The sequence below is a fragment of the Myotis brandtii genome, unplaced genomic scaffold (assembly GCF_000412655.1).
Source record: "Myotis brandtii unplaced genomic scaffold, ASM41265v1 scaffold482, whole genome shotgun sequence".
Classification (NCBI taxonomy): domain Eukaryota; kingdom Metazoa; phylum Chordata; class Mammalia; order Chiroptera; family Vespertilionidae; genus Myotis; species Myotis brandtii.
Genome location: NW_005368420.1, coordinates 1289313 through 1312496, shown reverse-complemented (window position 1 = coordinate 1312496; position 23184 = coordinate 1289313). Strand labels below are relative to the sequence as shown.

Here is a 23184-nt window from a genome sequence, read left to right as displayed (position 1 = left end):
TCAACACTTTGGATTAGGCAATGGTTTCTTAGATATGACACCAAAAACACAAGTGGCCGGAAAAAAAATAAACAAATGGGACTTCACCAAAATTAAAAACATCTGTACTTCAAAAGGACATAATCAAGAAAGAGAAAAATCAGAACAGTATGGGAAAACATTTCTGCAAACATATCTGACAAGGGTCTAGTATAATTCAAGTTAAAAATGGGCAAAGGATTTGAATAAACATTTCTCAAAAAAAGATATACAAATGGCCAATATCCACATGAAAACATGGTCAACGTTAGTCACTAGGGAAATACAAATAAAAACTATAATGAGATACTGCTTCAAACCCACTAGGATGTTATAGACAAATAAGTGTTGGTGAGGCTGTGGAGAAATTAGAACCCTCACAGCCATTGTGGAAAACAATCTGGCAGTTCTTCAGAAAGTTAAACATAGTTACCATATGACTCAGCAATTCCACTTGTAGGTATACAACCAAGAGAAATGGAAACATGTCCACACAAAAATGTGTACATGAATGTTCTTGGCAACATTTTCATAACCACCAAAAAGTACAACAACCCAGATGTCCATAAACTGGACAAACAAAATGTAGTCTATTCAGACAATGGATTCTTCAGTCTGTTATCTGCTACAACACAGATGTAGCCTGAAGATATTATGCTAAGAACCCAGACACAAAAGGACAAAGCTTGTTTGATTCCAATTATATGAGGTGCTAGGTACTGGCAAATTCAGAAATTGAAAGATTAGAGTTTACCAGGTAATGGTCAGTTTCCATTTGGGGTAATGAAAAAGTTTTGTAAATAAATAGAGATGAAGGCCTGGCAAGTGTGGCTCAATGGTTGAGCGTCGACCTATGAACCATGAGGTCATGGTTAGAGTCCTGGTCAGGGCACATGCCTGGGTTGCTGGCTCAATTCCAGTAAGAAGCATGCAGGAGGCAGCCAATGGATGATTCTCTCTCATCATTGTTGTTTCTGTCTCCCTCTCCCTTTCTGAAATCAGTAAGAACATATTTAAAAATAAATAAATAGAGATGATGGTTGCACAACATTGTGAATGGAATGTAATTAATGCCAGTGAACTGTACACTTAAAAATGGTTGAAATGGGCCCTAACCGGTTTGGCTCAGTGGAGTGTCAGCCTGCAGACTCAAGGGTCCCAGGTTCGATTCCAGTCAAGGGCATGTACCTTGGTTGCGGGCACATCCCCAGTGGGGGGTGTGCAGGAGGCAGCTGATCGGTGTTTCTCTCTCATGGATGTTTCTAACTCTCTATCCCTCTCCCTTCCTCTCTGTAAAAAATCAATAAAATATATTTTTTAAAAAATTGGTTGAAATGGTAAATGGGAAGAGAACGAAGTTATAACATGGACAAATCCTGAAAGCCTTGTTCTAAGTCAGTGGTTGGCAAACTGCGGCTTGCGAGCCACATGTGGCTCCTTGGCCCCTTGAGTGTGGCTCTTCCACAAAATACCGACTTCTGCGCATGGGCCACAAAGTTTCAATGCACTGTACGTGCATGCCCACACGTAGTATTTTGTGGAAGAGCCACACTCAAGAGGCCAAAGAGCCGCATGTGGCTTGCGAGCCGCTGACCACGGTTCTAAGTGAAAGAAACCAGACACAAAGGCCACATGTTATATGACCCCACTGAAGTGAAATGTCCAGAATAGGCAAATCCAAAGAGACAGAAAAATAGGTCAGTGGTTGCCAGGGACTAGGAGGAAGGGGATGGAGAGGAATGAGGGAGTAGTGGTGGTGTGTGTGACTGCTAAAGAGTACATCGTTTGGGGGTGGTGAAAATTTTCTGGAATTAGTAGTGATGGTTGCAAAACTTTGCGTATATACTAAAAACTACTGCACTATACACTTTAAGAGGATGAATATTATCTACAAAAAATGTTAAGTGAATGGCAAAGGAATAACGTTTTTCTGACACAATGTTAGAAATTCCTTTATTATTACTTATTAAGCACCAGCTTAATACTGCAGAAAATTTCAAATCACCCTTTGACAATTTGTTCTCCCCCCCCAAATTCTTGATAATGAACTTTTCAAGTAAAGACATGTTCTCTTCTCTCTTCTGTATAAAACTTTATGAAATAAAGGCAAAGAACTGTGTACATCTTGCGGTAAAATGCTGCCCACGCTGTGGAAACAGTGTCTGCCCAGCTCTCGTTACTGTCCAGGTCCTGAGAGGCTCTTGTTCATGAACTGTCTCTTCACAAAGCAAGTCCACCACTAACACGAGGGGACAAAACAGAACGCACAGTGGCAGTGAAATTACAATGCAAGTTCAAGGTAAAGTCAGAATATGAATTTATTTAATATTAAAGTTTATGTTAGTCTGGCAGCCCTTATGTTATACACATTCCTTGAAAGCACATGTAAAAATGTAAAATTTATTTTTTATCTAGTGACTTACAGGTTACTCAAAATTACGAAGACAAAATAGAGGTAATACATTCAAGATATCTCATGCCAAAAAAATCTGTCCTGATATAAGACCAGACAACCAAAAATTTTAATTATATGTAATCATTATGCACTCTGATTCACTGTGAACTCCTACCATGTACAAGGCACATATTCAAAATTTAACAACACGGCAATTTGGAAACTAAAGGTTTTCTTGCAATGAAAGATCTTAGTGTGTTTTGTTTAATGGAGACTATAGGATAAAAGGTGAGTTATCAACTAAGCAGGCAAAGAAGAGGGTCTTACCTTGCTGGGTTTATCATTCTGAGGGTCAAAAACTTTCTCGCAAAGTCTCAGTCCAGTCTCTTGCCTTAGCTGCTGTAAATAGGCCCTCATCACTTCTAAAATGAGCAGGTAGAACAACACAAAAAACTGTATCACAAATGTGCTCGTGGCTGATTTGGACACTGACCTCTGCAATTTATTTCTGTACATTCAAACAGGATAAGAAATAGAAATGACAGTCTAAAAGGCTTTATAACTATATTCATTTTGATCCAAAAGATTCTCTACATGTTATATTGCTATCAAGAATCTCTTGAGAGTGACTAGTAAGAGAATGTATGTGCTAATGATTCCACTCTCAATTGTACAGCAATCAAAGCAAGAAGAGAAGCGGGGTAAAAAGTCAAATGGAGAAAACCTTGTGCCATATAGAGAGAAGTGGAGAAACTGTCCTTACCGTCTTCCTGTTTGTTTGCAGGTTTGGCATAAATTGCGTTAAGTGGAAAACCGGGCTCTCCGGGAATGGGAAAATTAGTGATTCCCAGTGTATACATTTCTTTCTCACCTTGGCTTTTGGAATTGCACTAAAAAAAAAATTATTTGTACACATATATTTTACAGGGAAAAGGATAATAATATACAATTGCAATTTTTTAGTTTAAGTAGCTTTGGCTGGGGTTAATATTTTTGGTGACCTTTTGCCCATAGGCTTTACCTGTGGGCCCCTTCTCAGAATAATGTTTTAAATAATTAAAATATAATACATAGAATTACAAAAGAAACCAATTATACTGAAATGCAATAACTATAATATCAAAAATATTTGTTATAGTCATACATGTGCTTCTTTATTCATGCACTAAATACAAGATCTTGCCATAGCCCTAATAACTAAATTCTGAAGTAGTGATGTGTAAACAATATTGCAAAAAATCTTCCACTCTAAATGCAAAATATTGTGGTTTCTATTGGAGAAAAAGTCACAAATATTGCTAAAACAACTGTGGGTTGTTGTCCACATTAATAATGAAAGTAAATGCTAAATTTCAGTAACAGGTTAGTGAAAAGAAAGATGGAATATTTTCCCACTCAGGTTAATGGACCCCTGAATTCTATCCTTGGACTCCCAAGTTAAGAACCTCTGAGCCAGCCCTAGCTGGTTTGGCTCTGTGGATAGAGCATCAGTCTGCAAACTGAAGGATCCCAGGTTTGATTCTGGTCAAGGGCACATGCCCAGGTTGCGGGCTCGATCCCCAGTAGGGGGCATGCAGAAGGCAGCTGATCAGTGATTCTCTCTCATCAATGATATTTCTACCTCTCTCTCCCTCTCCTTTCCTCTCTGAAATCAATAAAAATATACTTAAAAAAAAGAACCTCTGCCCTGACTGGTTTGGCTCAGTGGATAGAGCGTCGGCCTGCGTACTGAAGGGTCCCGGGTTCGATTCCAGCCAAGGGCATGTGCCATGGTTGCAGGCACATCCTCAGTGGGGGGTGTGCAGGAGGCGGCTGATCCATGTTTCTCTCTCATCGATGTTTCTGACTCTCTGTCCCTCTCCCTTCCTCTCTGTAAAAAATCAATAAAATATATTTAAAAAAAAAAAGAACCTAGGAGCTAAAGGCTTAAAAGGGATTTTTTTTTGCTCAAGATTTCTGTCTTAGGAAAATACATGCAAAGCCTTATCCTCTGATTAGTTAACTACACTGTAAGTTTAGAGATCTACATTCAGATTTTTCTTTCAAGTCCATGCTCTAAGTCAGAGGAAATATGTTCTATTTGCCCTTAAAGTCTCATCGAGTCCAAATACCTATCAGTAGTTTGTTTTCCTGATAGATGATCATGCAAGTTTAATTACCTTTTGGAGTTTCTTTAGACACTCAGAAATGTAGAGAGTTATGTATATCAAGGTTCTATCAGCTTCATTCTACAGAGGGGAAAACAAAACTTAAAAACAGTCCTGAACAAAGCTTAACAATTATGTGCAACAAATGAATTCACATCTTTGTCTTTTGATAACCAACTGAAAACTGCGAAAGTATAGTTACTATAGCATCAAAAATTCCCATTCTCCAGCCCTAGCTGGTTTGGCTCAGTGGATAGAGCGTCAGCCTGTGGACTGAAGGGTCCTGGGTTCGATTCCAGTCAAGGTACATGCCTGGGTTGTGGGCTTGATGCCCAGTGGGGGACATGCAGGAGGCGGCCAATCAATGATTCTCTCTCATCACTGATGCTTCTATCTTTCTCTCCCTTTCCCTTCCTCTCTGAAATCAATGAAAATACATTAAAAGAAAATTCCCATTCTCCAAATGCAATCTTCTGAAGCCCCCTTTCTGTCTGCCCTGAGCTGCTCCTGTTGTCCTCCGTTCCTCTTGCCCTTGGGTTCCCGAGGAACTGGGCCAACAGCCCCTCACTCTGCGTAGGAAGCTGAGTTCACAGAGCTGCCAGGAAAGCTGAGGTGCACCATATGGTTCGCTAATTTTAAAAAACCCTTTCATTTTAGGATCTCTGCCGAGAACAGAAACATTCATGACTCTACAAGAGGAAACAATATTTCACGTGTGACTTGTTCTTGAAGAGCTCTGTAAGCCCAACTCTTAACCTAAAGGAAAATGTGGAAAAGGTGAATGGGTATGGATCCAATGTGGCACGTACTTCAGGTCAAAGTTTACACAGATTTGCCCCACCAGCGTGGCTCAATGGTTGAGCATCGACCTGTGAATCAGGAGGTCGCGGTTCAATTCCCATTCAGGGCACACGCCTGGGTTGCTAGAGTGTGGGGCATGCAGGAGATAGCTGACCAATGATTCTCTCTCATCATTAATATTTCTCTCTCTCTCCCTTCCTCTCTGAAATAAATAAAAATATACTTTAAGAAAAGTTTACACAGATTTATAGTTTAAAAAACAAACTATAGTTTCCTATATTTCAGATCATGTGATATTCAAGCGAGAATGAAATGTGGCAGAATTTTATTTATTTACACCTATTACAAATAAAACACATAAGACCATGCATTAGATACAGAAAACACTCTGCTAATAACACAGAATATTTAGACTACAATTTGTAAGCCAAGTATCTACAAATAAAGATTTCAGACCCTGTTTGATTCCAAAAAGCCAAAGTTTGGCAGGAAGTTAAAGTTTCATATTCTAGAATATTATCCATAAAATATGTTGACATTTCTTGTAACTTGCTCATAGTGGAAGCTCAGAAATTTTTTTATATTTCCCTCTCTCCTTCTCTACCACCTTCACCTCGACCTGATTCCTACCAAGAACTAAGAGAAGGGGAGAAAGGGTGCTTGAAGGAAGGGTCAGGGTCATTGAAGTTTATTTCTCCATCTCAGGTCCAGGATACAGAAGTGTATAAAAAATAACATAGCATATAGGATTTTTAATTATAGACTGGTACATAGTAGGTACTTAGTTAATGTAGGATAAAGAAACAAAGACCAGATAATAAATATCTCAGGCTTTGCAGTTTTTATTACAACTACTCAACTCAACTATTGTGGCATGAAAGCAGCCATAGACAAAATATAAACAAATGTGTATAGCTGTGTTTCAATAAAACTTTTTTTACAAGAAGAGGTGGTGGGCCAGATTTGGCCCTTTGGCTGTCATTTGCCAACCTGTGGTGTGGACTTTGGAAGAAAAATAAGAAATTAATATTGACATAAAGCTTAACATTAAGTACTATTCTGGATTTTTAAAATCATATAATCTCATTTTATTTAGAGCAACCGGACTGCCAGCCAGATCTTTTTCCCATCAGAAAATTACTTAAATATTAAAAGCTTTGTACTTTACCTTAATTTCATAGTTTTTGAAGAAGACATTGGCCTTGAAGTAATAGATGGCTTCATCCACAATATCTGTGTCTTTTGCTAAGCAAGATACAAGGGGAGGGTGCAGAGAACATTAGCTTAATGCAAAACATAACATCTAGAAAAGCTATAAAAAAAAAAGTTATCCAAGATTAATGAACAGAAGTTTTGGAGTTGAATAAAATAAAATGAGGCTACTGAAATATAAAGTCTTTAGACAATTTCTAGAGAAATAAATACATAATTTATTCTTATAGCTTTATTGTTTTTATAAAAACTATACATACTCAATTAGAAAGATTAATCAATACCAAACAATTTTTAAAAAATATCTTTTTTTATTGATTTCAGAGAGAAAGGGAGAGGGAGAGACAGAAACATCAATGATGAGAGAGAATTATTGATTGGCTGCCTCCTCGCCCCCTACTACTGGGGATTGAGCCAGCAACCTGGACATGTGCCCTTTACTGGAATCGAACCTGGGACTTTTCAGTCCACAGGCTGACGCTCTATCCACTGAGCCAAACCGGGTAGGGCCCAAAGAATTTTTAATTGTCACCCTAATCTCACTTCCAAGGAATAACTACTATTAACACTTGGTGAACATCGTTCCAGACATCTCTCAAAACAGACTGAGACATAGACTAACTTTAATAAAATGACTTAAAAAGCATTCAATATAATTTTATTTCAATGTACATACGAGTTTCAGAAAAAAACAACACACCTCTTAACTGTCATTTAGGAACCCATTGGGGTTCCCATGCATATCTTTCTGTTTATACTATGACTTCAAATATATTTGCACAAGCTGTTCTAGGTGCTAGAGACTGAAAAAAGCCAGAAATACTGTTGTGACAAAGACAAATCTCACTACAATTTTTTTGGCTATTTTTTGTTTTCCTTTTTTTTATTTTAAAAAGGTTACAATCCCAGGGTCTTGGTATCCGGCAGCTGGTTTCAGCAACACAGAAACAGTTATTTTTATCTCTCGCCCATGCCTGCTATCCCTCTCACACAGCAGAAATGCAAAATAATCCTGAAGTTTTAATACTCTGTAAATCAGCAGTCATTATTCCTGCTTATTTCTCTGCTAAAGAATTTCAACAGAATTTGAACTCTAGATGTGTATTCCTTGCAATCTATTTTCTTATCTGTAAAAAAGGAAACTTCCTCAAAGATTTCAACAGTGTTTATAAAAACCAGCTAGTTCTTTTAAATGACACCATAGGTGGTGGGGAGGCTTCAAGGTTCAGAACCTAGGAGGGTATTTGGCACATAAAAGGTGTGCAAAAGATATTTGTAAATAATTAGGTTAATGCTAAGAGTTATTTAACTCCCAGCATAAGCTTACATTCATCCATAATTCCAACTTGGTTTGAATCCAGTCCTCTGGGGAACAGTAACAGGTCATTCCTTATCTGTAGAAATCTTCAAAGAACTGTAAGGGTGGTAATCAGATTAACCCCTTGGTCAATTGCATCTTTTGACATACCATATGGTGTTTTGTGCCGATCTGAAAGGGTTCTTCTCAAGGAATCTAAGCCAACATTGGCTATTTTTTCTCTGCACTGTAATTCTTTTACATCATTTTTCTTCTCTTTGGTCTGCTTTCTTTTCCCCATCTGTTCCTTTTATTTCATTTCAAAATCAAGTAAAGACTATAGTGACTCACCAGATTTATTAAGTTTATTGAGCTTGCAATTAAATTTAAAAAGGTCAAGTCTAACAGTCTGGCAGAAGGACGGAGAGGGCCTCAGTACAAAATTATTAATTAAAACCATGGCCTTGGAAACCATGAATGGAACTCAGTGCAGACCCTTTCTGGGTGCAGTTATTTCATTTCAAAATCAAGTAAAGACTATAGTGACTCACCAGATTTATTAAGTTTATTGAGCTTGCAATTAAATTTAAAAAGGTCAAGTCTAACAGTCTGGCAGAAGGACGGAAAGGGCCTCAGTACAAAATTATTAATTAAAACCATGGCCTTGGAAACCATGAATGGAACTCAGTGCTGACCCTTTCTGGGTGCAGGGAAACCATGTCTAATATAATACAAATCATACTGTTGGCAGATTATCTCAGAATGTGTCTGAAGAGTCTCAGATAGTGTCTAAAAAGAATGGAGGCACAAATTTTTGTGCACCGGGCCTCTAGTGTCTAATATAATACAAATCATACCGTTGGCAGATTATCTCAGAATGTGTCCGAAGAGTCTCAGATAGTGTCTAAAAAGAATGGAGCTTCTGAACAGTAAAAAATGGTTCGGGGATGGGGGAGGAGGGGGAGGAATGTGAGTACCAAGAAAGAAAACGCAAAAAAAAAAAAAAAAAAAAGAATGGAGCTTCTGAACAGTAAAAAATGGTCCGGAGATGGGGGAGGAAGGGGAGGAATGTGAGTACCAAGAAAGAAAGCAGATATAAAATTCAGAATTAGTAATGTTTTTTAGGACACATCTTTTAATATATAAGATTGAGCTCTGGCTGGTGTGGCTCACTTGGTTGAGCATTGTCCCATGCACAAAAAGGTTGCCAGTTAGATTCTGGTTGGGGCACATTCCTGGCTTGTGTTTCACTCTCACATTGATTTTTTTTTCCTCTCTCTCCCTTTCCCTTCCTTTCTCTCTAAAAGTCAATTTAAAAATCTTAGAAAAAAACATATACATATATATATTTAAGATTGAGGTATTGCTAAAAATTGAAACTCCTGAGCAATGGAAAAAGGAAATAGAAGGAAAAGAGGTTAAAATATGTTTTGTTTTGCCCTCGTCGGATTGGCTTAGTGGCTCAGTGGTTGTAGGCTCCTTCCCGGCCTGGGCCCTGGTAAGACCACTCTCTCTAAAAATCAATGGAAAAATATCCTCAGATAAGGATTGAAAACGAAATAAAGAAAAATTAAAAAAAAATTTTTTCCAGCTTGATAACAGAGAAGGGGTGGGGACATGGAAGTAGCAGCATTAGATTAGTTTGTAAGAACTGACAGTCATAACAGAAACAGTGTCAAGATTTAAGTGTCAACATTTTCTCTTTTCCCTCAACAAAATATCCTGGAGAAATTAGCAGCAAAGATAGTTTCCTATTAGATGCAACATATACCCATAATCTTGAAAGGCCTAAAAAGCAATATCCACCAAACAAATAGAAAATACAACAGCAACCAGAGACAGAGGACTGAGCCAAGAATTTCCCTGACTTAATGTCAGAGGGTTGCTAGATGCTTCACACCAACATCTGAAAATAATGGAAAGGGGTTTCGACTTACTCTCTCTAGGGGCAGGTCCTTTGAACTGACTTCTGATGGGCAACAGTGCCATGTTTCCAATGAGTTTGGTGTCGGGGTCCATGAGAGAAGAGTGGTAAGCCTGTAGTGGCAAGCCAGATAAGAATACAGAAACAGAAGCAGAACAAGTGTCAGCAGCGCAAACAAGTACATTTCTCCAAAGGAAAAAAAAGAGTAACCCACCCAAAGATTAACTAGGGTGTGTGGCAGAGGGGAGGGTGGCAGCAATATGCAAAGCTGGCTCTTACTGGCTCATTAAAACCAACTGTTACCTTTTTAGGAATTTTCAAAAATTAGATTATATAAATTTGCAATAAATTATATTAAAAACAAAGGTAATAAAGATTCAAAATGCATTACTCCTTATTTTTAAAAATTATTTTACTATTGCCCATGATCTTAAAGTTATTTATGTCTTTTGTATCTTGATGGCAAATCAATAAAATATATATATATTTTTAAAAAGTGATTAACTAGGGCATGTGGCAGAGGGGAGGGTGGCAACAATATGCAGAGCTGGCTCTTACTGGCTCATGAAAACCAACTGTTACCTTTTTAGGAATTTTCAAAAATTAGATTATATAAATTTGCAATAAATTATATTAAAAACAAAGGTAATAAAGATTCAAAATGCATTACTCCTTATTTTTAAAAAGTATTTTACTGTTGCCCATGATTTTAAAGTTATTTATATCTTTTGTATTTAATGGCAGAAATAGCACTACCAGTACATAATGAATGGGGTGCTACTGTGCATCTCTTTCCATTTTACATTCAGTGACATCACACTGACAACTGGTGGGAATAGTTACACTGCAGAAATAGGCAAACATTATATAAACCAGGAGTACCCACCATCAGCTGTGGTTAAGCCAGAACCCAAGCACTAGTTTTTCTATTCTGCCACTTCTTAGCTTTATATCTTTGACCAAAACATCACTTTTCTTAATCTGTTTCCAAATTTGTATATTGAGGAAAACATACCACCTTCATTGGGGAGGTGTGAGTTAAAGGATGAAGAGCAATGTGTATATGATTCCTAGTTCTGCCTTTTACAAAATGTCTGGCTTTTTGTAAGACAACATGGGCCCCACTCATGTATTCATTCATTCACCAACTGATTATTAAGCACCTTCTAAAGGCAAGGCTTGGTCATTTACAAGTATGCAAGACTAGCTGTGGTTAAGCCAGAACCCAAGCACTAGTTTTTCTGTTCTGCCACTTCCTAGCTTTATATCTTTGACCAAGACATCACTTTTCTTAGCCTGTTTCCAAATCTGTATAATGAGGAAATATATACTGCCTTCGGTGGGGAGGTGTGAGTTAAAGGATGAAGGGGGGAAATCACATTTATGAGAGCAATGTGTATATGATTCCTAGTTCTGCCTTTTACAAAATGTCTGGCTTTTTGTAAGACAACACCGGCCCCATTCATGTATTCATTCATTCACCAACTGATTATTAAGCCCCTTCTAAAGGCAAGGCTTGGTCATTTACAAGTATGCTGGACCAGTATGGTCTCCATCCTTGAAGAACTTTCGGGCTAATGGAGAAGACAGATATTAATTAAGTAATATCAAGATATTAAATAAGTGCTCGGTGTCCAACTGGAATGAGCACAGGGCTGTAGAGTACTGGCTTAAAACCTGGCTTACCAAGGCGTTTGCACTAGTGTGCACCTTGGGTAAATTACTTAACTTCTCTCAGCCTCAGGTTCCTCCTCTGAAAAATGAGAAAACAATAACATAGCTACTTCATAGGATCTCTGTGAGGATTAAATGGGATAATTTATATAAAGAGTGTAGCTCAGGGCCTGCCTGGAACACATCAGGAATCAAATGGTCGCTATGGGATTCACAATATTTGTACCTATAACTATGGCTTGCGCCTTTTTTTTTTAATCACAGGTATGCTTCATCTAAAGCAGCCTCCACCATCCCCTTCACCAGCTACAACCACTGTCTTGTTCCCCATCTATGTTCTTCATAGCATTTGTCACTATCAGAAATTATCTCCTTTATTTTATTTGCATTTACTTGTTTCCTGTCCGCCTCCCTATTAGAATGTAAACTCCGTAAGAACAGGGATTTGCTGCCCTAGTCACTGCTGTAACCGTGCTTAGCACGCAGCAGGTGCTCAGTAATGTTTGTTGTTTGAATAATCCCATGTTGTTGAAAACTTCCTTTTCCCTAATCTGCAAAATGGAGGCCTACCACGACATCTACCCCACAGATTGGCTATCAGAAATTAAGAGGAACCAGACCACCACTAATTTTACTCCTATTCGAATGCACAATAAACCGGAAACGTGTGGAAACCAGGCTCGGCCCTTGCGTTTGCCCCGGGGGCCCTAAACCGACAGCGCAGGGGTGGCGGTCCCAGGGGAGGAAGTGGGGTCTGACAGAGGACAGGAAGCGGAAGGGACCTGTCCCCTGGGTTGGAGAAGGAAGTGGGATTTCAGAAAAAAGGAGAAGCCGGACGCTGGACTAGAAAAATGAAAAATAAAAAGTGCATCCCCTTGACTGAGTGGCTCCATGAGGCTTTGGGGACCCAGCCAGTATCGGGGGTGGGGGGTGGGGAGTGGGAGTAGGGTACAGAAAGGGCAAAGGTGGGGTCGGCACTGGAGAGAAGGGGCCAGAGGGCTGAGGCAGCCTCTCTCGTACCCCTGACCGACACTCGCCGGTCCCCAATCCTACAGGAACTGGCTCCCTCCCCTCTCCCCCGCTCTGGACCCTGCTTCCTCTCCGACCGGCTTGGCCCGCTTCTCTCGGCGCACGCACACTTCTCACCGCTCTCCCCAGTTCTCGCCATCACCTCACAGCCCTGACTCGGGCTCCTTACCGGCATCTTGACGTCTCCCGAGTTTCAACTCAATAAGGAGAATCGGGTTAGTGAGAGGAGCTTCCGGTCCGGCGCTTGGGCGGGGTAGGCGGAAGTGAACCGGAAGAGGAGGGCGAGGGGACGATTTGCGCTTCCGGCCTTGAAGTTCCGCCGCTGGCTGCTGGGGCTGCTGGGATCCGAAGGGGCGCCAGGGGGCGCGCCAGCCCTAAGTAGAGGCTGAGTGTCACGCATGCGTGAGGCCTGGAGCTGGCGATGGGTCTTGGGGTTACAAATCCCTGTGAAGCATTACCTGGGTCACACTATTTTATTTTGTTTTTTAATACTTTCAAAATTGACTTCAGAGAGGAAAGGAGAGGCAGAGATAAAAACATCAATGAGAATCATGGATCGTCTGCCTCCTGCACACCCCACACTGTGGATCAGCCCGCAACCCAGGCAGGTGCCCTGACCTGAATCGAACCATGAACTCCTGGTTGTCTTCCCTCTTAACTACTTTTGGTATTTATCTCCCCATCCATGTGAACATCAAAAAGGCAGGGATTTTTGTCTGTTTTGTTCACTGCTGTGTACCCCGTGTCTAACAAAAATGTGATGATACATAAGCATCAATAAATTTTTGCTAAGGGAATGAATGAACCTACTAGTTTCAAAAATGGAGAGCACATTGGTAAGGGATTTGTGGGTTACTCTGTACTGCAATTCTTTGTGTAATGACTGAGAAAATGGACTCTGGATTTGAATTCCAGCTCCTACACTTACAGGCTCTGTAATTTTGGGCTAGTAAATTAATATAGCTAATCAGTTTCCTCACCTGTAAATGGAGGTAACAGTACTTAATTCAGTTTTGTGACGATGAATGAATTGCATGTAATGTGCTTAGAACTTCTAAGGCTCAGGAATTTTAAAATTACTAGAAAGCACCTCATGTTAAAAGACAAGTTCATTCCTGCTTTAGCCCATTTCTTCTGCCAGTTCCCCAGACTAGAATACTTTGCTCCTGGTTCCCACACTGACTTCTCATTTTGGTCTCCTGTCAAATAGGAGGAGCCTTCTTTGACAATGAGCCCAAAGTAGCCTGTTATCACTTTCCCTTTCATTACTGTTTCTTCTTCCCATTCCTTATCAGAGGCTTCCCTGTTTATGGTTAATCTCAGGGACCCAGCACGTCAGCTCCAAAGAATAAGGATTTTTAAAAAAAAAAGAAAAAAAAAAGAATAAGGTTTTGTCAAGCTCCCATTTTATTCCCAGTGTCTGGCATCTCCTACTTGGGAAATTTTACAAATTCAAAAATTTTCCCTGGCTGAGTTATTTCAAATTATGAATGGAGAACAAGAGTGTAATGAAAGGTTAATGCTGTTTCTTTTATTTATATACATACGTATCTTTAAAAATTAGTCACTTTTCATTTTTTAATTATACAAATAATACATTTTCAATGTAGAAATTTGGAATACATATAAACAATGGTTTTACCTATATCCTACAGATTTTCACCTTTGGATATACATATTTTGTTACAATAATTCCTGCTCCTCAAAAAAACCCCTCAAAAATAACAAAACCAAACAGAAAAAATAAAGGTAGACTGGTCTTAACTGTACCACAGGTGCTAATTTACATTATATACAAATCTATGTGAATTAATTTCAATTTCAACTTTTAAAATTTAAACCAGGGGTCCTCAAACTACGGCCCGTGGGCCACATGCAAATACAAATATTGTATTTGTTCCCGTTGTTTTTTTACTTCAAAATAAGATATGTGCCGTGTGCATAGGAATTTGTCATAGTTTTTTTTTAAACTATAGTCCGGCCCTCCAACGGTCTGAGGGACAGTGAACTGGCCCCCTGTTTAAAAAGTTTGAGGACCCCTGATCTAAACTGATGCTTAGTAAAAATATAACACTAAAAGATTCCACTTTAAATAGCAGCAGTTTCAGAATAACCAAGAACTTGATTCAGGTGTGCTGTTGATAAAGAGCCAAGTATTATTTTTTTCATTAAAATAAGCAGCTTTTTAGTATTGCATCCTTTGAGAAAAATATTTTGCCGGTTCAGCCACAAGCTCTTTGCATATATACATTTACATGTTAATAAACTCTTTATTCATTCTGATGTTCTTGAAAATATTCATCAAACATAGAAGACGACTCATCTTCATGTTCCTGACACAAAAGGAAACACAAAAGAGAAAATACATTGGTTTCCCCTCAGTTAGACATAGTATGTGTTTACGTATTTTCAGGTAATGCTCTGTAAGGAGCTAACACTCAGTGCCAGCTCCTGGTGCTGCACATAGGTAATAGTTAATAGTAACAAAAGGCATGATTGAAATAATATTTAAAGTGTTTTTATCTCATTAGAAGCATTTCTTCTTCTTCTTTTTAATCCTCACTTGAAGTCATTTTCATTGCTTTAGAGAGGGGGGAAAGAGGAAGAAAGGTAGGGATGGAGGGAGGGGGAAAGACAGAGGAAGAGAGAGAGAGAGACAGAGAGAGAAACATCTATGCAAGAGAGAAACACTGATCAGTTGCCTCCCATATGCACACTGACAGGGAATTAAAACCTGCAACTCTGGTATATGCCCTGACTGGGAATTAAATCCATGACCCTTCCATGCATGGGACCACATTCCAACACACTGAGTCACAGAAGCCAGGGCTAGAAGCATTTCTTACACCAGTTCTCAGCTATCTTACTGTGCTAATACCCTACTGAAAACTATCGTTAGTCTTTCTATTGACCTATGTGAGGGCAGCCCAAATTCAATTGGATTTTACCTCCTTTTTGCATCTATCCCAAGCTCTGAGTACTAAGAAACATAAATCAGTAATAGTGTCTCAATAAAAAATAGAGTAAAACTGATATTGCTCTTTGAGCTCAGGAGTCAATTTCAGGAGTCACCAGAGAAGCCTAGGTTACTGCCACCACTAAGACAAAAATTAATTTGAGTTTCTGGATTACGCAGGAGATCAAGGAGTGCCGGCAAACATTTTTACTAAAAGCCAGTAAATACCCTAAACCGGAAATTACCTTTGGTTCTTTAAATTCCAAATCTTCTCCATACTGAATGGCAAAATCAATATGCTGTAATACAATGTTCATGCTTTCTTCATCTGACTGATCGTAAGGCAAAAATCGAACCATGCTGTAGTCGTCAATCTATAAGTTGGAGATTTCAGAAAGGGTCATTCTGAAACTGTGCAACATGCTTAATTTTCAACTTATATATTTGAGGTTTATAACCATTTATCATTTGATAGACAGAGACAAAACGGAAAATCAATATTCGTTTTTCTGGTCTGACTTACCAGAACACTCAACTTACTACATAACTAGATACTGTTTCATAGGAATTTATCTGAATTCAACAACCACTGGAAATTTCAACAGGGCACAGACAGTTCTGAATTCCCAAAATGGCTTGGGATAATGGACATGTCAGCTAATTTACTGGCTATCACCAATAACTGCTTCCCAATTAAACTGTGGGGGGAAAAATGAAAAAATGAAAAAAAATTAAACTGCTGACTGGCCAGCCCACAGCCTGTCACCACCACCTCCCCATTGCAAGCAAGTAGGATTGGATTGTGCTTTCCGTAATGTTGGCCACTGACTGGACATCGATGAATAACAAACAACAACAACAACAACAACAATTTAACCAGCTTACCAGTCCACATATAGCTTTAGTCAATTTTTTGAATTTTTTGCTTCTTAAGTCACTTGGGGAATCATCTAATAAAGAATACATGTCTGGATCTAGAAACCTTTAAAAGTGAGAAAGAGACTGATGAATAAAAGGAAGAAGAAATCCAATTTACAGACAGATAGAACCTCACATGTAAATAAAGCTTAGAAGATTCATCTCTGCAATTGAGATCTGATTGTAGTGGAGGCCATGAACTCACTTCTCAATTTCCTTCTTAGCTTTCTTACTCAGCAGGTCCATTTTCGTCATGATGTTAACTTGTGGAATTTCTAGAGAGATCATAGCGCTCAGGGCCGCCAAGATGCCAGAAATAAACTGAAGGAGGAAACAGGAAAGGGAAGATAAATCAACAGGTGCCAACAAAGTTCCCTGGTCTCTGCATGAAAGAGAGGCTTCTGTGTCTCACTGGAGCAGAACTGGCCTCAATCACAGAAACACTGATCCTAAAGAAAGGACAGTCCACTAATCAGAGGGCTGACCCTTGGTTTCCGAAGGTGAGGAGAAAAAAGGTGTAGATTTAATCTGTGGTGGTCACAAATCTCAATTTAGACCATATCTTTAACCTTCTTTCCCATAAAAAATTCCTTAAGAGCTACTAATGAGAAATAAAGTTTCAGACAGTTCATAAACTAGACAAATAGCCCTCAGGAAATCAAAAATGCACATACATAATATGCATCTGCCTCATTTTTCTCAGTAAGTAGTTCTCCATATAATATCATAATTTACCATCTGAAGTGAAAATACATTATTATAATAATTTTATAAGGGATACAAAGTAACTCTAGAGTATAGTTTGTGAAATGTCCGGAATCACACAATGATTAAAGGAGACTGTCATCTGCTTGCACCCATGACTGAAATATCAACAACAGATTTATCCTCAAACCTTAAAAGACTCCACCATAAACTGTGAATCGACCAGAAAAACTCCACAGACTCGGAACTCCCACTGTTCTAGCCGCTGGACCAGTTGTTTCATCACAGGCAGATGCGTATACAACTCGATCTGACCTACATGAAGAAAATTGCAAGATTACAATCAGAAAATGTTAAAAAATACAAAAAAAATTTACCCATAAGATGGTTAAATAAAACAAACAAACTGCCCTGCTAGAGTGGCACAGTGGTTGAGCATCGACCTATGAACCAGGAGGTCACGGTTCAGTTCCCAGTCAGGGCACATGCCTGGGTTGAGGGCTCAATCCCTAGTAGGGGCTTGCAGGAGGCAGCCGATCAATGATTCTCTCTCATCATTGATGTTTCTCTCTCTCTTTTCCTCTCCCTTCCTCTCTGAAATCAATAAAAATATATTTTAAAAAATTAAAATTAAAAACAAACCAACAACAACAAAAAAAAAGGAAGTCAAGCCCTGGTAGTAATATGTTCCATTTTAAGGAGTCTTATAGCCTCTTGAAGCAATCACAAAATCATGAGGTTCATCATACTTTTTAGTTTTTGCCCATCAAAAGCAAGCGCTACAATTTTGTTAACCAGTGTCACCCAATAAATTCAATAAAAGGAAAAATAAAAAAGCGAGTGCTACAAAGGTATTGCAGTTTAGGAATATTCATCAAGCTGAACACTTATGACATCTGAATTTTTCTGTGGGTGTGTGTATGTTCAATTAAAAGCAAAGGGAAAAAGTGAGAGCCACATATGATCAAAGCTCAGTTAAGCTCAAGTCTGAAATTCACAATTTGGCTTAACAAGTCATATGCGTTTATCTCTCCCCCACCAGCCTCACTTCACAACATTTCCCTTTGTGCACTGTGTGCTTCAGCCACAACAGCCTTTTTGGTGCCTCAAACCCACCTCCTTCCTTCCTGCCCGTAGGCCTACAACATGCTGTGACTTTTGCATGGACCAGTCTCCCTCACCTTCGGGCTATGGCCCAGCCTACAGGCCACTGGATCAAAGCCTCCTCTAACCTCCCTGCTGTGTGATGGTCGATGCCAGCAGTCGCCAACCTTTCGGACCTCACGGACCACCAGTTGGTGACCGCTGCTCTATGCTATTCCTGTCACAAAAGAATATTAAGTAACATTTGGGTGATTTTTGTTTATACTGTCTAGCACTGCCACTTGACTGTGAGCTCCACCAGGGCAGAGACCATGGCTCCCTGGTTCTCTATGGTATTCTCAGTGTACAAAGTTAAGCACTCAGTAAACTCAGTGAATGATTAGAGCCGATGAATAAGAGCTTTGTACCTTACTGCAATCTGTATAATTCAGAGTGACAAATGCTCACTGCACTTTCTCCTACTGAGGACAGAACCAGCATGACTTTGAGGAAAATGACACATTCAAATGGCTCACCCACCTGGACAGTCAAAAAGGATGTAGTCATCCTCTACGTGGCCAAGACAGCTCTCTAGCCAGTCAAAATGATTGGCGAAGTACTCCATGCAAAACACCAATCCTCCATTGGGACCGAACCGCAGAGAATCATCCTCCATCACGTCATCCACCTCGATCAGTTCCCGGATGTCTGAAAAGGATAGGCAGGCCCCGGAACAGAAGCACATCCATTTGAAAACGGTTATCCTCACAAGTGATAATTAACCATTCTATAAAAACTCACACATATAAGATTGTTTCTGTACATGGTTATTCCCTATAGCAGTGTCTGTGGGAAGTAATTATTGAATAGCCAGACAATAGAATCCTATGCAGCCATAAAAAAGGAAAAGCTCTTCAAGTATTTGATTATGACCCAATCTCCTAGTTACACTGTTAAGTGAAAAGTGTAAGGTATAGAAGTCCATGTAAGAATCCATCGTTTGGCCCTAACTGGTTTGGCTCAGTGGATAGAGTGTCGGCCTGCAGACTGAAGGGTCCCAGGTTCGATTCCTGTCAAGGGCATGTACCTTGGTTGCGGGCACATCCCCAGTAGGGGGCATGCAGGAGGCAGCTGATGGATGTTTCTCTCTCATGGATGTTTCTAACTCTCTATCCCTCTCCCTTCCTCTCTGTAAAAAATCAATAAAATATAAAATAAAATAAAAAAATAAAAAGACTCCATCGTTTGTGTTTAAAAAAAAAAAAAGACAAAGACTCACGATATGTACATAATAATATGCATCTTTGATTTTATATGCATAGATTCTCTATGGATAAACACACTCCAGAAAGTGGCAATACTGGCTGCTGACTGCTGGGACACAGAGCTGGGAGAGACATTTACTCTTTTGTACCTTTTGCATTTTGAACAATGTGAAGAATATACACTAAGTATCCTATAACCAGTAAACAAAACAAACAAACCAAGAAAACCAATGACTGTTTCTTAACACAATGAGCCCAAGGAAACTACTTAACCTTCCTATGCCTCACTTTCCGTATTTAGAGATGGGGTACAAATCATATATCCTAGTGTAGAAGGATGAGGACTATATGAGATAACATAGCTAAATCACCTATAGCAGCAGCTCAAAGAATTCTGGTATATACATGGTTCTCTTCTATTACTAATTTTTGGAAATCAGTATTTTTAACTATCTACGGTAGGTTTTTATTTTTGTGTTCAAACCTACAATCTGTTCCCAAAGAACTATGCCTCACTCACAGCCCCATGTATGTGGCTAATATCTTCCCACGTACTTTCCCAGGAATAACATCTGACGCCAAGTTCGGACAACTGTAATAGCTGCACTGCTGGCCCCCGCTTCTCCTCTTGACCCTCTAGAGTCCATCTGTCATCCGAGAGCCAGTTACCTTTAAAAATATAAGCCAGATGCCAACCCTCTCCCCTGCTTAACACCCGCTAATGGCATTCCATCACTGACAAGTGCTAGAGATTCAATACATGTGTCCTTCCCAAATTCATATGTTCAAAACCTAAAGCCCAAGGCGATGATATTAGGAGTTGGGGACTTTAGGAGGTAATTAGGGTCATGAGGGGTCTTATAAAAGAGGCCCTAAGGATCCCTCATCCCCTTATGTGAGGACACAGGGAGAAGTTGGCAGCCTACAGAATATAACTGGGTCTTCACCAGAATCTGACCGTGCAGGCATCCTGATCTTGGACTTCCAGCCTCCAGAAGTGTGAGAAATACATTTCTATTTTGTGTAAGCCTCCACCTATGGCATTTTGTTACAGCAGCCCAAACAGAATAAGAAAACAGTATAGCCCTGGCTGGTTTGGCTCAGTGGATAAAGCGTCGGCCTGCAGACTGAGGGATGCTGGGTTTGATTCCGGTCAAGGGCACATGCCCCAGTTGCAGGCTTAATCCTGGCCCTGGTTGGGGTGCATGTGGGAGGCAACCAATCGATGTATCTCTCTCACGTCGATGTTTCACTCTCTTTGTCTCTCCCCCTCCCTTCCATTCTCTCTAAAAATCACTGGAAAAAATATCCTTAGGTAAGGATTAACAATAAAAAAAGTGTTGAAAAAAATTCTATTGGATCCACCAGATGAATTACAAATAATAAAAATAAGTTAAAAAAAAACAAAAATATCCTTGGGTGAGGATTAACAACAAAAAAGTGTTGAAACAAATTCTATTGGATCCACCAGATGAATTACAATTAATAAAAATAAGTTAAAAAAAAACAAAACCACAGGATAAAACCAAAACTTCTCATCTCCTACTAGCTCCTACCCACTTCTTTCTTTCACTCGTTATGCTCCAACTCATCAATATCTTTGATTTTTATATGTAAATATGTGTTCATTTTTAGCAAGTGCTTTTAGGAGCAGATCTGTTAAGGCACATCCTTACTTGTCCAACACTGTAGATTACATTGTTTTGTTATCTAATCCTATATACTGTGTGACACCAAAACAACCATAGTCTAAAGCAGCTGTGGGCAAACTACGGCCCCCGGGCCGGATCCGGCCCGTTTGGAATGAATAAAACTAAAAAAAAAAAAAAACGAACCCTTTTATGTAATGATGTTTACTTTGAATTTATATTAGTTCACACAAACACTCCATCCATGCTTTTGTTCCGGCCCTCCGGTCCAGTTTAAGAACCCATTGTGGCCCTCGAGTCAAAAAGTTTGCCCAACCCTGACCTAAAGCAATCTCCTCTAGTTATTCCCTCTAATCAGCCTACTGGCAGTCTTTATCTCAATCTGTAACGTGTTGCTTATTGCTTATCTCCCTGACTAAAAGGTACACGAAAGTAGGATTCGTATGTTTTGTTCCACAGACACTTGAATAAATTAAAAGAGTTAAAAAAACAAACAAACATTGAGGGGGCTCACTCAGAGTATGATCAGCAGTAAACCAGATTCACCGTAGCAGCACTAAGCATGGAAAGTACAGAAGGGAAGGGTAGGAAGGCACCTACTTACTTGAATTTAGTACCTAAGAGACCACGAGAAAGGATACTGTTGAACATAAATGGATGTCAGCAAATGACATTCAGCCTCATGCTGCTCACCATTTAACCAGGGGACCAGACTGTAGTAATAATATTTCAGCTTCTGTGCCGAGCAGCCAGCACTCCCGGCCTCCTCACCCCCCTAATTTTCCTGAAGGAGGGGGAAGCTCTGCTCAGGACTCACCAGCCATTACGGAGTAGTTGAAGTGTTCTGCTGCAGGATCAAGGTTCACAACCTGGACAGACCGATTGAGGGCTTCACAGTGCTGGACCATGGTGGCGCAGTAAGTACTCTGTAATGTCACAGGGCTCAAGGGGTCAGAGCAACAGCAATGTTATGTTACCTCCTGCACCCCCAGAAGGACGCTACGCCCTGGGCAGTGTCTGCTAGGGGCAAAACTAGGCCTTCACCGATCCCTGGGAGCTAGACAGGGCTATATTAGACAAAAATGGGTTCCAGCCCGGCTGGTGTGGCTCAGCGGTTAAACATCGACCTATGAGCCAGAAGGTCATGGTTTGATTCCTGGTTGGGGCACGTGGCCAGCTTGCAGGCTCCATCCCCAGTTGGGGGCGTGCAGGAGGCAGCCCAACAATGATTCTCTCTCATCATTGATGTTTCTGTCTCTCCCTCTCTGAAGTCAATAAAAATATATAAGTTAAAAAACTGGATTCCAGCCGCCACTTACTAGCTGTGATCCCGAGCAAAGAACCTTTCCGTGTCTCATTTCCCTTATCTGTACAGCCGGATTAATAGGGCTTATTTTAGAGGGTTGTTGTGGAAACAAATGAGGTGTTCAGCGCAGTATCTGGGGCTTAAGTATAAAAATAAGTATTAGCAACTATCACTCCTCTCCTTTCAAAACAACAACGAACAGGGTACCGAAGCTCAGACTGCAGAAGGGAGCTGCCCAGGGTCTCAGGGTCCCCAGTACAAACACCCGCCGGTCCCGTCCTCTGGACCCGAACCTCCCCGCCTCCCACGAGCTCCTACTCTTCCTTCCTTCTTCCGCCAAATCCTCACCTTCCCGCTGCCTGCGGGGCCCATGACCAGCTGCGCATACCGAGGCATGTCAGCTCCCCGAGAACCCGGAGCCGCCCGCCGCGCAGCAGTCCCCAAGAGCGGCGGCCACACTCCCTTCAGCCTTCGCGCGAAGCCCTGACTTCCGGGAACGTGGGGTGCGAACCAATCACAACCCACGTTCCGTTTACATGCCACACCTCCGAGTACGGAGCATCCCGCAGGCCAAATCCCGTGCGAAACGCGTCCTAAGAAAACCCTGGGAAGGGAGGGATGTTGTGTGCGCACGCGCTGAGGTTGTTGGTCCAAACCCTTGGTGGTGAGACTGGCGAAGCCTGGTTGCCTTGGTGATAACTGTTTACGGATAACGGCTAGCACTCGGCATTCCTGCGCGGGGCGCTTGGGTCCTTGGTTTGCGTACTGATGTTTGACACAGATGGTGACATTCGAGATTTGCAAA

At 40.4% G+C, this 23184-nt stretch overlaps 2 protein-coding genes across 6 annotated transcripts; both read right to left on the bottom strand.

Moving 5' to 3' along the window:
* Positions 1-1943: 1943 nt before the first annotated feature.
* Positions 1944-12818, bottom strand: ARPC3 (actin related protein 2/3 complex, subunit 3, 21kDa). The gene is made up of 7 exons (XM_005876252.2): positions 12667-12818; positions 9808-9907; positions 6530-6606; positions 4573-4641; positions 3177-3303; positions 2741-2835; positions 1944-2257 (listed from the first exon to the last, which is right to left on the bottom strand). Exons 1-7 carry the CDS (start codon positions 12670-12672, stop codon positions 2195-2197), a joined length of 537 nt encoding a protein of 178 aa, XP_005876314.1. The 5' UTR covers positions 12673-12818; the 3' UTR covers positions 1944-2194.
* Positions 12819-14469: 1651 nt separating this feature from the next.
* On the bottom strand, positions 14470-22878 carry GPN3 (GPN-loop GTPase 3). Of its 5 annotated transcripts, XM_014547732.1 has the most exons (9): positions 22728-22817; positions 22393-22518; positions 21891-21999; positions 18700-18867; positions 17267-17391; positions 16577-16692; positions 16339-16435; positions 15699-15827; positions 14470-14830 (listed from the first exon to the last, which is right to left on the bottom strand). In XM_014547732.1, exons 2-9 carry the CDS (start codon positions 22429-22431, stop codon positions 14768-14770), a joined length of 846 nt encoding a protein of 281 aa, XP_014403218.1. In that variant the 5' UTR covers positions 22432-22518; positions 22728-22817; the 3' UTR covers positions 14470-14767. The 5 variants fall into 5 exon arrangements, with proteins under 5 accessions (XP_014403218.1, XP_005876308.2, XP_014403216.1 ...); XM_005876246.2 differs by lacking the exon at positions 22393-22518 and having other exon boundaries at positions 22728-22878; XM_014547730.1 differs by lacking the exon at positions 22393-22518 and having other exon boundaries at positions 21891-22015; positions 22768-22873.
* Positions 22879-23184: the final 306 nt, after the last annotated feature.

What these genes read in the sequence shown, in the direction of transcription:
- ARPC3 (XM_005876252.2), bottom strand. An exon ending in AGGACCTGCCCCTAGAGAGA is followed by an intron (nt 6,607 to 9,807) that starts GTAAGTCGAAAC and finishes TATCTTGCTTAG; the next exon opens with CAAAAGACACAGATATTGTG. An exon ending in GTCTAAAGAAACTCCAAAAG is followed by an intron (nt 3,304 to 4,572) that starts GTAATTAAACTT and finishes TTTTTTTTTTAG; the next exon opens with TGCAATTCCAAAAGCCAAGG.
- GPN3 (XM_014547731.1), bottom strand. Translation starts at nt 22,765, where the DNA reads ATGCGCAGCTGGTCATGGGCCCCGCAGGCAGCGGGAAG. An exon ending in GCTAAGAAGGAAATTGAGAA is followed by an intron (nt 16,436 to 16,576) that starts GTGAGTTCATGG and finishes TCACTTTTAAAG; the next exon opens with GTTTCTAGATCCAGACATGT. An exon ending in CTAAAGCTATATGTGGACTG is followed by an intron (nt 15,828 to 16,338) that starts GTAAGCTGGTTA and finishes TCCAACTTATAG; the next exon opens with ATTGACGACTACAGCATGGT.